This window comes from Polypterus senegalus, chromosome 10 (assembly GCF_016835505.1).
Source record: "Polypterus senegalus isolate Bchr_013 chromosome 10, ASM1683550v1, whole genome shotgun sequence".
NCBI lineage: Eukaryota > Metazoa > Chordata > Cladistia > Polypteriformes > Polypteridae > Polypterus > Polypterus senegalus.
In genome coordinates, this window is record NC_053163.1 from 86,859,344 (window position 1) to 86,875,935 (window position 16,592).

General features: G+C 36.4%; 1 protein-coding gene across 3 annotated transcripts in view; it reads right to left on the reverse strand.

Annotated features, from left to right (window-relative positions):
• LOC120537288 (pre-mRNA 3'-end-processing factor FIP1-like) overlaps window positions 1-10,447 on the reverse strand; it is a 33,827-nt gene extending 23,380 nt beyond the window's left edge. Inside the window, exons 1-5 of one of the 3 annotated variants that reach the window (XM_039766111.1) lie at window positions 10,395-10,413; window positions 10,087-10,255; window positions 8,455-8,494; window positions 6,845-6,929; window positions 1,224-1,336 (exon numbers count right to left, since the gene is read on the reverse strand). In XM_039766111.1, the coding sequence (XP_039622045.1) occupies window positions 1,224-1,336; window positions 6,845-6,929; window positions 8,455-8,494; window positions 10,087-10,177 (329 nt within the window). In that variant the 5' untranslated portion in view covers window positions 10,178-10,255; window positions 10,395-10,413. Of the gene's footprint in view, window positions 1-1,223; window positions 1,337-6,844; window positions 6,930-8,454; window positions 8,495-10,086 lie in introns of all 3 variants that reach the window. The other 2 variants (XM_039766112.1, XM_039766110.1) reach the window with 2 other exon arrangements.
• Between the last annotated feature and the right edge of the window lie 6,145 nt (window positions 10,448-16,592).

Here is a 16,592-nt window from a genome sequence, read left to right on the forward strand (position 1 = left end):
TAAAAACACTACAATTCACGGGGCCTATTTTGCATTAATACCAAAATTAGAGATATGGATAAAACTATACATTATGTATACTTCTGCATATAGCACTGGAGTGTGTTTGATTGGGATCAAATTATTGGTGGTTGGTTGACCCGAAAAATATGTGGTACTATAGAAGTGATGGGGGAAGATGCTGGGAACAATAGTCGTAGAAAGACTCCTACAGCATTCATTAAAGAAAAGTGGAGGCCCAGATAAACAATGCATCAAGGAAGTTTGTGGATTGTTTCATAATACCACCTACTTTAACACACTGAACTATCTACAGTATGTAAGTGTGGGAACGTATGCAATAGGCTGATCACTTGCAGAGTTTGGACTATACCCATGGTATAAATTGAAATGTTTGCCATTAACCCCTCTCAATTGCTGACTGTGTTTCGACTGTTGATATGCTTGAACAGCATGATGACCTCAATTCTTTCAGGAGGATGATGACTATAGGATTTGCAGAAGTAGATAATATGTAAAACACTGCAATCTAAGCAACATTCTCAAACAAGAAACCGACTGAGTAATGGATTTTGCTCTGTGCAGTACCATTGCCTAAGACAGGAGGTTACCTCTCATGCTAGTCAGGGGCCATTACAGCATGTGACAGTAAGTCAGGCAGTACAGCTATGCTGACATTGCCCTGTCCTTTTCCATTTACTAAAAAGACCCCATTCAACCAAACACTTTTACTAACTTAGCATTATATGTAGGTTATACCAGCACACTATTCTTGCCATGTTTGTAGACCTGATACCAAAAGAGCATGTGGGTTTTTAAAGGCAAATTCAGATTACTCTACACTCTTCAAAGGATTGCATTCTTAAAAAAGTACACAATGTTTAGCTGAATGTGAGACATGACAATATGCTGCACTTGTAAGGCTCCAGATTATAGAACATAATAACATCTCAAATTACAAACTAGAGAGGTTTCACCAACTACTGACAACCCCCACAGGTCTTCCTATTCTGGAGGAATAAGTCGCTTCTTTGCGATAGATCTTTACGTACCTATCAATTATACTATACTGAGGTTTTTGTACAAACTGCACAATTAATTTTTTGACACATAATATAAAATGATTCATTTCATTACAATTACACACTTTGCTTCCCTCTAGTTTATATGTGTATAGAAAACATACACACCCACAAGCACATACACATAAATATCTATCATACATGTAAGATGGAGCTCCTGTTTTAATATTTCCAATGGTGACTTTCACATCATCTTCATCACTGTCGCTTTCACTGTCTTCTTCCCCTTCATCATCTTCACCACTTTGAGCAACCTAAAATGTTGAAAAATTGAAACATTTCATATAGAACTTATAATGAAAGGTTAACTATAAAATTAAGTCAAACATTTCACCTGCACCTGTCATTTAAACTCTAAAAAACAGTCATATGACCTTTCCATGAATGTTTTCATATTTTGTTTTTAAATATGTGATCCTAATGCAATTGTCTTTTTTCCATTAAAAATCTGTAACACTCAAGTAAAACTGAATTCTCCAGATATTCCCAAATTGTTCATTAAACAGAAAATAAGTGATTGCTTAAGCATTTACTTTTAAGCATGTACTCTTCCTTCCATTAATAATTCATAGAGGCACTGAGCCATTTGTCATAAGTACTCAGCTTTTTACAACTGAACCTTTGGTTACTTTAGGAAATCTTTAGGAGTGGTTAGAAAAACTTTACGTAAAGTTCTTACCACATTAAAAAGACACAGTTTAGGCTAATGGAAAATTCTAACCTATTTTGGAATATGAAATTGGATATACAAGCATGGCTTTCAATGGATTAGTACTCAAGGGATGGGTCCCGAGTTGTGCCCGATGCATTATGCCCACAGATAAAAAAATTTGATAATGTATTTGTAAGATGTATTATCATATAGAACACATAAAGTATATATAAGATTGTTAAAATGTGGGGCAATTTTATAAAAATAAATAGAACTGAACTGTTATATACTAACGGTATATAAATATAATTACTATATATAATAGTTATACTTTTGTTTAACTTTAATTTAAGACAGTAAAATGTAGAAAAACTGATACAGGTGAACATATTTTATAAACACAGTATATATCAAATATATATTAGGATTTAAGAGAAATGAACCAAATGTACTACTCAAAGGTCCAGAAACACTGATTATTTCAGGAGGAAGTACCAAATAAGAAAGGAAGTTTACAATTGTACTACACTTCATTTCAGTATTTTAAATGTCATCAGTGGGGTGGTCAACATTCAGCTTGCAGACGTCTTTCCGTAAATTTATGTAAACTATGACTTTACTTTTAACACCTCTGCTCTGTTCTTCTTCAGAAAATGTCATAAGGTCTGTTTATGGCCACACAGGGAGCAGACAGCACCTAGACTTATTTGACAGATGGCTCCTCCTTCAAGCAGTATATCAACCTTCAAATGCTACATGGCACTCTGGAATGAGGTCTGGATTCAGGAAAGCCATCAATATTATTTTTGACACATCTGGTGATCAATGAAAGACCCCTCAAATAATGTTTAAATGCTGTTAATCAGCTACATTTTAGTATAAACATTTAAACAATTTAACATAAAACACACTGAAGTCTGAAACAATGTTACAAGAAAATAGTATAAAAACCAAAAACAATAACTTTATAATATGTTAAATATATCAAGAAGGCACCACTGCTCTAGGTTTCCCAATAAAACATAAAGAAATACATCATTCCCTTTGCTTTTTAATTCAGCAAAATTATATGAGCCATAATCCCAAGATTAAAACATTTCCTGGAAATCCATTACAGCAAAGTCAAAAATGTTTTGTATTACACTCATCTTGCTCAATTATATAATGAGCCAAATATCTCACTGTATTATAATTCAATTAATATAGTAATTATTACATAATTTTTAACTTTAAGGTTTGCTGAGTAATGATTATTTGCACAATACTTAAGTTACTTTAATTCAGAAACATTAAAATTGTTGCTTAAAACACATTGAACTGATACATTCATGTTACAGACTCCACACTGCTTATTATATTTATATAAAATGTGGAAATCTATTAAATATCTCATCTTAAAAAATGAAAATTTTGAAAAACTAGTATAATATAATGAATTTAGCATTGATTGGTATGAAATCAGTATGTGCATATTTTGGACTGATCGCTATTTCCAGTTCTTAATGATGGCTGAGCAGCTCATTCCCAACAAGCTTGTTGGTGAAGCATATAACCATTTTAGAATATCTGGGCCATTTGGGTTTTTCTGTTCTCAAGATTTATATGCTACAAACACAGTGAGAAAGTGCATACATTGGTGATTTTCTTATTTTAACTGGAAAAAGCAAAGATGGAAACATTATAATGATATGCAGAAATGTATATGCAGACAGTAAAGAAAGATATTTATGTAGCATTCATGCAGCAAATTATGTATTTCACCAAGCTGATCATGATTTTCCAATGTCAGACAAGACATTGTTCTTGTTGATGCTGTAGCAGAGACTCTTGTCTGATTATGCTGATGTGTCGCCTTTACAGCTATTTGTTCCAAACTCAGCCAGCATTATAAGCAGAGAGGTTTTTTTTTTTCTTCTGTATCAAAATTTTATCCTTTGCCACCTGTTGAATGCAGCTGCTAGAATCCTAACTGGGAAAAGAAAATCCGAACACATTTCTCCAGTTTTGATGTCACTACACTGGTTACCTGTGTCATTCAGGATTGACTTTAAAATACTGCTTATGGTTTATAAAGGCTTAAATAATCTCGCTCCATCTTATATATCGGAATGCCTGACACATTATATTCCAAATCGTAACCTTAGATCTTCAAATGAGTGTCTCCTTATAATTCCAAAAGCTAAACTTAAAAGAAGTGGTGAGGCGGCCTTCTGCTGTTATGCACCTAAAATCTGGAATAGCCTGCCAATAGGAATTCGCCAGGCAAATACAGTAGAGCTCTTTAAAACACTGCTGAAAACACATTACTTTAACATGGCCTTCTCCTAACTTCACTTTAACTTAATACTGATACTCTATGTTCAATTCATCATAATAACTATTCACAGTGGCTCCAAAATCCATACTGACCCCTACTCTCTCTTCTGTTTCTTTTTCCGGTTTCTTTGTGGTGGCGGCCTGCGCCACCACCACCTACTCAAAGCATCATGATGCACCAACATTGATGGACTGAAAGCCAGAAGTCTAAGTGACCATCATCATCAAGTCCTTCCATGAAAACCCTAAATACAAAGAGGACTGTTTGACATATGTTAGGTAGATTGCCCAGAGGGGACTAGGTGGTCTCATGGTCTGGAACCCCTACAGATTTTATTTTTTTTTCTCCAGCTTTTGGAGTTTTTTTGTTTTTTCTGTCCACCCTGGCCATCGGACCTTACTTATTCTATGTTAATTAATGTTGACTTATGTTTATTTTTATTGTCTTCTATTTTTCACTTTGTAAAGCACTTTGAGCTACATTTTTTGTATGAAAATGTGCTATATAAATAAATGTTGTTGTTGTTGTAAAGTGAAGTATTTTTAGCAAAGTTAAAAAAAATATATAAGCTGTTGTTTCATTTTATAATGGAAGTGAAGAATACAAGGGTCCCAATGTGAAAATAATGTAAACTCTTTCAAGCTATAAGTGTTATCAACTATCTAATCTTATCTTTAAATGGCACTCATATTGCAAAATAGGATATCTATTTCATTGTCATATAGAATAAAAGCAAAATGGAAACCATTGTTCTGAGATTTCTACACTTCACGTTGCTGTTCATCTTTCTCTGCTGCAACCTTTCAGTCCCAAAGATGTGGTTTCCTCCAGCATATACCTTTCACTTCAAAAAGCCATCTCCAGATACTGTTACTGGCATTATTCAATATTGGTACCCAGATGTGAAATGTTGTCTCTGTTCTGGAGAAAACTAGACAATAACCACTGAAAACGTCAGACTTATAATCGCTCAAAGTGTTTCATTATATGGAAGACTACGGAGTTATTTAGCAAAGGAATTGTCTGCTGCCACTTGGAATCACAATTCACCTTGTGCTTAAATGGTCAAGTGAGAGAAAGATTGAGCAGAAGTGTAGTGTGCAATCAAGAACTAACTGACTGACTGACTTAGTACAGATTAGCACAGGCTGAATGTTTGCATAGAGCTTCCTGCCTCATAGCATTATGTTCTGCATGAAGTTTGTACTCTATGAACCATGTATTTATGGATTAACTAGTACCAGTGAGCTTACTCTCTCTCAAAAGTGTTGTCCTTAGTTATTACCATATCCTCAGCAAGAGTGACTCGCTATGCACTGAAAAAAAAGAAAAAATGATAATTGGTTTGTGGAATTTCCATGTGTATCACTGTGGTTTGGTTCTATTACACCTTGAATCCTTTTCACCTTTTCAGTATATTTTTTATCATACATGCTCATGACAAACCATGTAAATTGTGACATGTAAGTAGCTTAGTTCTGTGAATTTAGTATTGACATACACTTGGCCTGCCTCTTTCAGAAATCTTTGTGCAAAGTACAAATGAAACGCTTCTAAAAATCTTATGAAGTACACAAACTCAATGAAACCAATCTGCCACTTGGCACAAAATCTCCCTTTGCAGGCCATGTAAAATAAAGACAGTGTGTAACTGGCAAAAAGTAGACAATGCTTAGGAAGAAAAAAAAATCATATGATTTCAACACGGCGGTACGGGTTCGCTTCCCGGGTCCTCCCTGCGTGGAGTTTGCATGTTCTCCCCGTGTCTGCGTGGGTTTCCTCCGGGTGCTCGGTTTCCTCCCACAATCCAATGACATGCAGGTTAGGTGGATTGGCGATTCTAAATTGGCCCTAGTGTGTGCTTGGTGTGTGGGTGTGTTTGTGTGTGTCCTGCGGTGGGTTGGCACCCTGCCCAGGATTGGTTCCTGCCTTGTGCCCTGTGTTGGCTGGGATTGGCTCCAGCAGACCCCCGTGACCCTGTGTTCGGATTCAGCGGGTTAGACGATGGATGGATGATTTCAACACACATCTATCTGACTGTTGTTACATGCCACAGAAGAACATAACTGCTGAAGGAACAAAACCGTTGACAAAAAGCTACGCTTTTGAAATTAGGTAAATTGATTGGGGAGGGTTAATAGCCAAGGGGTTGGGTCGTCAAAATTCCACCCATGACATCTACTATAAGAAGACAAGCAAACAGAAAACATATCCTTTCCTTAAGAAAGAGTACCAAGAATTTGTAATAAAATATATTATTTCAGGTTTACGTTTGTTGTCACAAGCACATCTCAGATATGTGGAAGCCACGTTTTCTCAAGTTGATACTTTTACTGCATCAAAGCGGACGTATTCAGTAAGTTTTAAGGCTTTGTGTTCATGCAGGGACCCTGGTACCATTCACATCCACTATCAAAGACAAAAACAGGCTAGGTATGTCTTTCTTAATTAAAAAAAATGCTTTGCTTAAAAAAAGACAACTTAATGTGGCAAAATAATATATACCAAGACTACGATGAAATAACTTGAAAAATACCAAACTTATCTTTTAATAGTAGCAACAAGATTACCAGGCCTCCCTATTACCAGCAGCTTGACTCCAGCCATTCCTGGGGAATACTCAAATGAAACTAAAATAGTCAAAAGATATCATTCTTCCAGTGTGCCCTGTGTCTGCCAAAGATCTTCTCCCATTCGCATTAGTTTGTTTGCCAAATAACTGAACATTTGCTAAGATAAACTGGCCATACAACAGTGCTACAATAAAATAATAAGATGCAAGAAACTAATTACTGGTTCGGTGTTCTCTCTGTCCTCAAGACTACTAATTTGGATTTCTTGTGAAGCATCCTGCAAAGGCTGAGAGGAACTTCCAAACCTGCAAAATTAAAATAGTATAAATCATTATTTATAATGTACTGCAGAAAGAAATAAAATAGTGAATTAACAAATATTAAACGTGACTACCCATAATGATGAGAAATGTATTACAACAGTTGATTTCAATAGCAAAATAAATTTTCTGTCAAGAACTAGTGTATATCCAAAGGGGTGATCAATAAGGTATAATATACACAATAGGGTTGTGTAGTGTACCAGTACTGAAAACGTTGACACCTACCTTCAAATACAATAGATCTTTATTCATTTTTTAACCAGATAATTCGACTACTGTAAACATCTTAGATTATATTCAATTACTTATTAAACTACTTAAGGACATGGGGTCCCTAAAAGATTAAACTTTTTATAGGGTACTAAGAACATCTGAAGTAGGAATGAAGATGGCTACATGCATTCTAACCTAAGAGAAGTCCTCAATGATTTTAAAAACGATCCATTATTTAGTTCTTTTAGAAATACAATAAATCAAGCATCACTGAGTAGTCTGTCACTTCTGCGAATGACCATTCTTCCATCAAAAGCAGTTTTGTGCTCTTCACAGCAAACATTAAGTTTAAATTACATAGGCCACTCTCCCAATCACAAATTTGACTTCCCAGTTGTTACATCCTATCAAAAAATGGGTATTTTTGTTGTTATTTTTAGCATTTTTTTTTTTAAGAAAAATGCATACTTTTGTTTTTTGGGTACTTGTTGTTCTTTTACGTTGATGTTGAGTAGGACACACAGCTCTGCCCTGTCCTTCAGGCTGTTAAGCTGCAATGTGTGCCATTTTTTTAAACAAACCCTATGCTGCACATGAATAACACTAACTAAAAAACATGTACGTGTTGCAGTACTGGTACTAAGATCCGAAAACTGGTATCGATACCAAAGTAAAAATTTTAGTACCGAACCAACACTACTGATAAAATATTGGCTAACATTAAAAAATATTCCATTATAATTTTTTCAAAATCAATTAATAAAACATATCAGGCAGGAAGGAAAGCCAAGTCAACTGTGAAATTTCTTTTTGTTTGTAATACATTTTTAAAGTTTTGACCTGTAACATCTGGTGCTTCATTTTTAAAGGGATATGTAATGCAGCTTACTTGCAAAAGATTTAATATATAATATATTAATTATAATATATATTATTATTATATAGAAATAAGGATGGAGGTCTAATTTTAGCTTTAGCTCTTTTCCTTTTACCCGAATTATCACCTGGTATACTATGCTCCATGTAAACAATGACACAAATTAAAATGAAGTATACTGTAGGTGTGCGTTCAGAACATTTAATAATTATTTCAAACACTGATTATTTATAAAGCATGAAACCAGGCTTTAAGCAATAAAAGTGCTGGCAAATTCTGCAGATCTGAGTAATAAGTAATTGTTCTTGAAAAATTTCATATTATTCAAGTTGTAAACATTACAAAATTTTATCTGTATACATAATCTGATGTTAAATTTTTTGCTTACATATGTCTTATTCTTAACATGTTCCTTACCCAAGTAGAGACGTTTCATCTTGTTTGCTTGGATTTTCATCTGTTAAAGGAATAAACAGATTACAAAAATATTGCAAGTGGATACATTTGTTTTCTGAATTTAGACAGTGTGTGTTCAAAGTCTTTAAATATGAACTCTATTTATGGACATCACAATCTGCTCTGCTGACATTTAAAGGAGAAATAAATGGATGGGATGTTTCTAGCAAAATACTAAAATGTGTTAGTAATTAAAAAAAGGCACTTACATTTATTATTAATAAATGTTATTAATTATTTATTGATGTCACAAGGATTATTTTTCTTTTAAAAAGTAAAAAATGCCTCCGCTTACATTTCAGTTTCACCCTAAAAAATAACCTGATCAATATTTAAATGTCTAATTTTCTGTCAGTACCAAAATCCAATTGACAAATAAGAACAAATTTCAATCAATCTGCCTGAAGGTAACATAACACCCATTGGGTCAGTTTAGAATCCCCAATTCAGGTATGGGGGCACGAGAGAAGCCCGAGTACAAGCACAACTGCACCCACGTGGGGAGAACACACAAGTGTCATAAAGACAAGAACCAGGAACGGCTTTTGAAACGAGGACGATGTATTTGTGAGGTAGCGGTGCTCACCATTATGCCACCTGATATGCATTATTACACTGTTCACTCGGATCAGGATCAGATGACTAATAGACATTATTGATAAAATAACGAGTCATAGCACAGGTGGCTCATAAAATATGGGGTAAGGTTCTAAAACCAATTATCTATTTCTGGGCAGGAACAAAACGTCATTTTTAATCCATTATCCAGCACCAGGCGTGAAGAAGGTTAACTCCTGTTCAAAATTAATATGCCCAATAATTAAAGTGAACGTGAACATCTTTGGAGTGTGGGTGGAAACCAGAGATAAAACTCACCGAGACGCAGAATGCAATGCGAGCTCCACTCAATGAGAGAACTGACCGGGCAGATCGAAGTACTCTGGGCTTTCATGGTGAAGGTAGATGCGCTAACCACTACTTGTATTACAACATTCCCAGATTGACGATAAGCGTATAGTTATATTACGATTTAATTAATACACAAATTAACAATATCAAAAAAGAAACGTCGGTTTTTGACGATTGTTCCCGAATAAATCCACGTGGCTATGACAGTAAGTTTTGTTTACATGACGGCGGCAGTACCTGAAGGCGAGGCCGCCGAGGTAGAGCTGTCAACTTCAAGGCGGTAGACGTCAAGTGCCTCCCCAGTGTAAACTACACAAAGAAGTCGAATTGTGGCCAACCTTCTTCTTTTATGGAATAATAAAACTAACAAAAATACAATGAGGACTATAATAGCAATAACAATTATGTCTATTATGCTATCCTCGTCCGATGGCTCCGTTATGTCGTCCCCGATTAGAGTATTAAATACTACAGCGCGCGCAGTTACCACAACAAGAGTATTCCAGAAAAGCGGGTCCCGGTAGAACGCTCGACACAAGTAATTGTTGTACAAATCAATTTAAATGTACACAGAACCTCTTTCCTTTCCAGAAACATGAAAACAAACTGTATGGGCGCTCGAAAGATGGGGCAGTTTGGCAGTAGGCCCTTTCCTACCCTCTACTGCCATAATCTTATATTTACCCCCGTATAGCCAGTGCTCCTCGTCCTCGTCTGGCTCGAGGCCCGAGTTCGACACTGCACAGGTGGTCGGAGTCTCCAAATCGGTCGCCATCGTGCAGACACAAAGTGGCGGCGTGTACAGCTGTCAGCAGGCAATCTTGCGAGCCATCGGGCAATATTCTTCTCTTTTCTGTTCAGGTAAAAAAATACATATATATGCCATTATCCAGCATGGCAACGCCCCCCTTATTTTTCTATCCCGTTTTAAAAACAGTGCTTTTAAAAAAAATAAAATAAAAACGTCTATTGTGTTGATGTGTCTAACGCACCGCCACGGCTAGCATTTCTTCTAAAGGGAGAGCGAGAGACAGAGTTGTAAGCCTCAGGGTCTTAGCGCTGTTCGTGTACAAGGACACTTCGCTTGGGGCTTCATCTGTATGGGGCAGTCTACATCGTCAATTAAAATGTAACCGAAAACATGTTTTTTTTTTACATTTGCAACGTGCCAGACATACCGTATATCAATTTCACTAATCCTATTCACCTTACATTTTTTATGGATTTGTATCCGTTTGGAAACTAACGAAAACACATGACAGAAATAAGTTAGCCATTGATTCAAATGAATCCATCTATCCATTTTCGTAACGCGCTTATCCGGGGCAGGGTCGTGGTGAAGCTGGAGCCCACCCCAGCCAGCGCAGGGCCCAAGGCAGAAACAGTCCAAGGACAGCGTACCAGTCCGTCGGGTGGCGACACACACACACACACACACACACACACACACACACACCTACCTAAACAATATCAACCATCTGTTTAGTCAGTTTGCAACACATCCGAGTACCTGCTTATGTTGAACTATAAATTATGCAAATACTTGCTAGTTTTCTCATTTTTTTTTAAATATCGATTAATGAATGAATGAATCAGTCAATAATGGGGGTAGATGATGCATCATTTGATTAAATGGCTGCTCTTTCAGCTAATCAATCACAAAAGTGAACATTGCAGTAGTATGTTAGTCTTTGAATTTTAATTAACAAATAAATGAATAAATTCATTTAGTGAATGATTTTATTAATTAATCATACTATTGGATTAATTTATTAAGTAATTTACTGCTGACAAAAAAAAAAATCTGAAATTTGTTATTGTTAAAATTACAAGTGGAAATTAATGTGTTTTTGTTTAAGTTGGTATTGCTTTTGGTCTGTTCTTGAATTAATTAAAAAATGAATTTCTTCTAAATCTGTATGCTGATATGCTCTCCAGTGATCTGTTTGATGTCAAATTACATCTATCAAACAAACCAAAAAAAATATCAAAGATCCAATAGAATCTACAATTTTCCACAAGTACTATCTGCCATGTCTCACCAAGTTTGTTTGAAGCTCAGTTTTTTTGTAGGAAAAAAAATTAATCTACCACACATGTTCAGTTAACATATGAAGATGATAATGTTCACAAAGCCCCCAATGATAATAGAGTATAGCAGAAAAATGAAACTTGGTATCTACAGAAAAGGTCTGTATGCACGGTGCAATTATAGTAAAGCCATTGTTAAGTCAAACACTGCTGCATGCGTTTGCGAGTGCAATGTTAAAACAGAAATAAACTGAACAGCTGTTACTTTGAAGTGAAATATTACATCAACACTTACTCGGTTGGTTTGGAATGCTTCATTCCAAGTGCCATGCAGGATTTAAACTTTAATAAACTAAGTGCACCTCCACAGACAGTCCACTTGTTACTGGAAAGTTTTGGCCACTTAAAGCCACGGTGCTCTCATGTGTTCTTTTGTAAAGATTGTGCTGGAAATCAGAAGTAACAAGTAGAAAAAGAGCACAGAGGACAGGAGGATTTGTAGGTATGGCTGTGAACTGTCAAGAGTGGGAGACTGAAAGGACAGAAGGAGAAAAACGTTTCCTGGGGTAGAATTTTACCAAGGTCATGTCACTTTCTAACCTCCTTGATCCAGGTCAGGGCCAATGGGGATGCTATCTCAGCTAGCATGGGGTTCAAGACAGGGTCCAACCCCGGAAAGGGCACCAAGCACATTGCAGGGTGACCACACACACACTATGGCAAATTTAGCACAATTTCACCTAATCTGCATGTCTTTGGACAGTGGGAGGAAACACATGCAGACACTGGGAGAACATGCAAATTCCAAGGAGAGAGAATCCGGGACATGCACTCTTGACTTCTTTCTGCCAGGCAGCAGCGCCACCACTGCACCAGCATGCCACCCAGTTTTACCAAAGTCATCTAAACAAATTTATTACAGGCAACATTAGTCCTTTGGAATGGTTTGGACTGCTAAGCAAAGTAGCTACTTTAGTATATTGCAAATATATAAAAATATATATAGTGCTGGAATAAACATGCAATATTCAGGTTCCAAGTCCTGGCAGGTTCTAGTTTTTTGCTTGATGCTACCAGGACAGGTTTGGCAAATGGATGGAAGAATGGAAAATATAAATGCATATATTTTGAAAATTGCAGTGTTTTTGCCAATCTTAAACAACGCACTAGACTAAACGTTTATTAAATCAGGTACAACCTCAGCTATTTACTTACCTGAGCAAAGAAAATGATAATGTTAATCAAGGTCTTAATATAACTGTACAGGAAAGACAGTCATGGACACTGCCGGATGGGCTAGGCCCACAAGACAAAAAAAAAAAAAAAAGTAAATATTTAGGAGGTAAGCGAAATAGACAATGCCTGTCTATATATGAAGGCTTGGCCACCCCTAATTGCTCCTCATACCAGTATATTTTGAGCAACTTTTTCTTAGGGTACTATAGGCACTCTACTTACACTTCACGTATTTCCTGTCAGCATGGATGTTATATTTTTTTAATTTGTAATAGACTGATCTAATTTTAAATGAATTTACCTTATTTGCAAAACATTCAAACCAAAGTCAGTTCCTCTATTCAATTTATACCGCCTGTCTTTGTCCATTCTTAGGACAGTGCATGCCTTTAAAAAAGCTAGCACTGATTAAGGAGAGTGCATTTTGCTCTTAAATAGCTTGCTCAACTGAATACCTAGAATGGAATATGTATGTTACCAACATGAATAATGTGCTGGGCAAAGGATTAGAAGTGCTCTGAAGAATAATGATGGAGTCTGGCATTGTGAGATTATCTATCAAGGTTTGCTGCAATAAGGCTAACATCATAGGACAGGACACAAACAGGACGGGCTGGACTGGGATGGGGAGAGGCTCCACTGCTCTGGTCCAGGGCCAGCAAAAAGAAGGAAAACCGGTTCATGGCAGAGGTGACAAAGATGGAGGAAAGGTCCAAGTCAAGGGTGATGGCAACATTGGAATCTATTGCTAACAGGCCAATTAGTTGACATGATCTGTGGAGAATCCCACAAGCCTGGCACAGCTTTCTAATGAGATCCGCCTCTATTCTACCATGAGCTCACAACTTACATCAGTGGTTTGGTACTGAAGAAAGCTGGTGAGCCACTGTCATCAGGACAGCACATCCAATTCATTAGGCAGGGATGGAGAGCTAAGGCTCCAACAACACTCCTGAAGATGACATTCAAACTTGGATGGCAACTGCTGTTCCCCCTGGAGATCTTTACATCATGTCTTTAGCTATACATAGTGGTATGTTTGAGGTGACTGTTCTATAGGAGGAGAGAGTAGAAGCTGCCCACGAGAGGTAGAGGGCCAAGTACTCCAAGCTGGCTGCCGATTGTAGGAAGGCTGGGTGGAGACCTTTCACTTGTACTACCGAGGAAGGAATGTGGATTCATCAGCATGTCAATGTGCCACATGCTTCAAGGCATGGGGTTTACAGGGATTAAGCAAAAGAACAGGAAGAGGCAAAGAAGTGTAGCTTTTGGTTATGACTCAGAAAGAAATACAGGGCACTAACACATGAACCAAAGGGCAGTTACAAGAGGTAGGAGGGGAAAAGTTCATGTCACTGTCAAGCACCAGGAGATGTACCGGGGTGAGGAGTGAAACATCAATAAATGGTGGTCTCTGGCTGATGACCATGTAGCGAGGCAAAGGGTACAACTGGAGGTGTGCCACGTAAAGATGCCAAACAGGTGATAACAGTGACCTGTAACTGATATTGCTTGGGGGTGGTGTCTGCATTTAAGAAAACTAATTCCAGTCACTATTTTATAGATATTGTAGATAACATAATTTCCTTAGGCCCTCTTAAACCAATTCAGGGTTAATGGGACTGTAGTCTATCTCAGAAGCATTGAGTGCCAGGCTAGAAACAAGCCTTGGGCAGGGTACCAGCCCATCACAAGGCTCACTCACTCACACACAGATGTCAGGCCAATTATTGACTTGCCACTTAACCTAACATACAGCACATGTCTTTGGGGATGTGAGATTTAAACCCCGATTTATATTTTAACAGAAAGTAAGAAAACCAGTAGAATGCTTTTGTGGAAATTGTGTGTGCCCATTTTCTGCGTTATGGTAATCCATTTACTGTTGCCACTTTAGCGTAGTAGTGATTTAGTTGGAAATAACAAGACTGTTCAGTTAAAACCCTGTCGATGTGCGATGTGCTACCATTTCCTAGGAGTGGCAAATGCTGAACCTTTTTATATGTCACACATGTGTAGCTTAATACTATTTCTGAACATATTATGGCATTCATCAGTTTCACAGTAATGGCTAAATGCAGTAATGATTTTTATACATAGGGCTTTTCCAAATTAGATGATTAATAACATGCATAGACAGTAAAGTCAGTTTACACTAGATACAGTTTAAAATTGACACACACACACTTAGGTTAACCTAAGTATTGACTGGTACAGGAAAAAAAAGTAAATTTTCAAAAACTGTATTTTCATTGTAAAAGTTGGCTTTAGTAGATTTGGGGTGAGAAGCTGAATAAGTGATCACAGATACAGTAGCTGAGATCAAGGGCATGAAGTGCAAATAATTAATTATTTAATGGCTATGCAAAATTATTCAAAGTCTGTTAGCAGTGATACAGTGTACTTAATCAGTACACCATTAGATAATTACCTTGCTACAACAGTGGCTCACGTCAAAGTGATTCCTTTAAGATTTCCCTAATATTTATAGAATTAGACACAGTAACAGCTGGCACAAAAGCACAGCAATGGACATTTTCAGATGCTGTTTAAGCCTAGCACAGATTTATTTTTTAACAAAAAGAAAAGCCAACTGGATTGGATTTAGCTCAGATGATCAACCTGGTCAGTTTAATACTTTATTGCCTCCTGATGGACTGCTTTGCTTCAGCGACGCTACTCCATTTCACTATCGAAACTTTCATCTTCCATCACTGCAGATATGTATGTTTGTATTATTTTTGAGCTATATCACAGTAAATTTTATTCTAGTTTTCTATTTTTGAATTAATGACCGTTCTCAATGTATCAATACATTTTTGTTTGAATTTCTACTGTCCACATTTCTTGTGGACAGTATACATTGTATCTTGGAGTATGCATTGTTAAGGCTGCCAGTGGTTTCATCAATGGTAGTTTTAGTGTTATTTCATCACAGTGCTAGTAAGTTTTCTTTTACCAACTACTTGTATCTATTTTTGGCAGACCTGGTAATTACCCATTGTTAAACATACTGGGGATTACTTTCTTTTTCAAGAGATTCCGAATTGTTGATTTTTCACTGTCTAGTTTCTGTGGGATATTTCTGATTAAATTATTTTATTTCAGCAACTTTTTTTTAACAGTTCAATGGTATAAAAAAAAAGAAAGCCCAGAGAAGTACAAATGCTTTATCCAATACCAAACAGTAACAGGCCTTTAATGCTTGACTTGTCAATACAGCAACAACACTTGGCAGTAAAGTATTTATATAAAATGGGGATATGGAAAATAAAAAGTGGCACTGTTATAAACCATTAAGGCACACACTTTAAGAAACAAACTGCAACATTGTCAGCTTTACTCATTTATATTTGTATCTCAAACCCAAATTGGCAGAAATAGAAATTTTGACATCAGCATCCCAGTACTTTAAGAGCACTTTATTGATTAATATTTTATCATCTAAATAAATTTTCAAATAAAAATAAATCATTAATAACTGATTATCAAATTAACTGCTTATTAACGGAGGAAAACAATCACCTTACAAAACTAGTAAAATCCTTCTTGAGCAAACCAAATACTGTAAATGTATTTCTCTGTTGTTTGTGAAAATGTATCATTTAGTAAAGGGAACCAGTATCACCTGGACCATTACTCTCATTAAAGCTGTTGTATATGTTATCATTAACGTGTAATATCAGCAGTTAATTTATTAGAAAATAAATTGCTTTGCACATAAATAGCTGTTCTTTTTCTTTAACATTGCCTAAAGCTTCAATGGTTGAACCTTGACTAGTCAACACCTATGTTAGGAAGAGTAAACTTACCAAATACAGTGGTGTGAAAAACTATTTGCCCCCTTCCTGATTTCTTATTCTTTTGCATGTTTCTCACACAAAATGTTTCTGATCATTAAACACATTTAACCATTCGTCAAA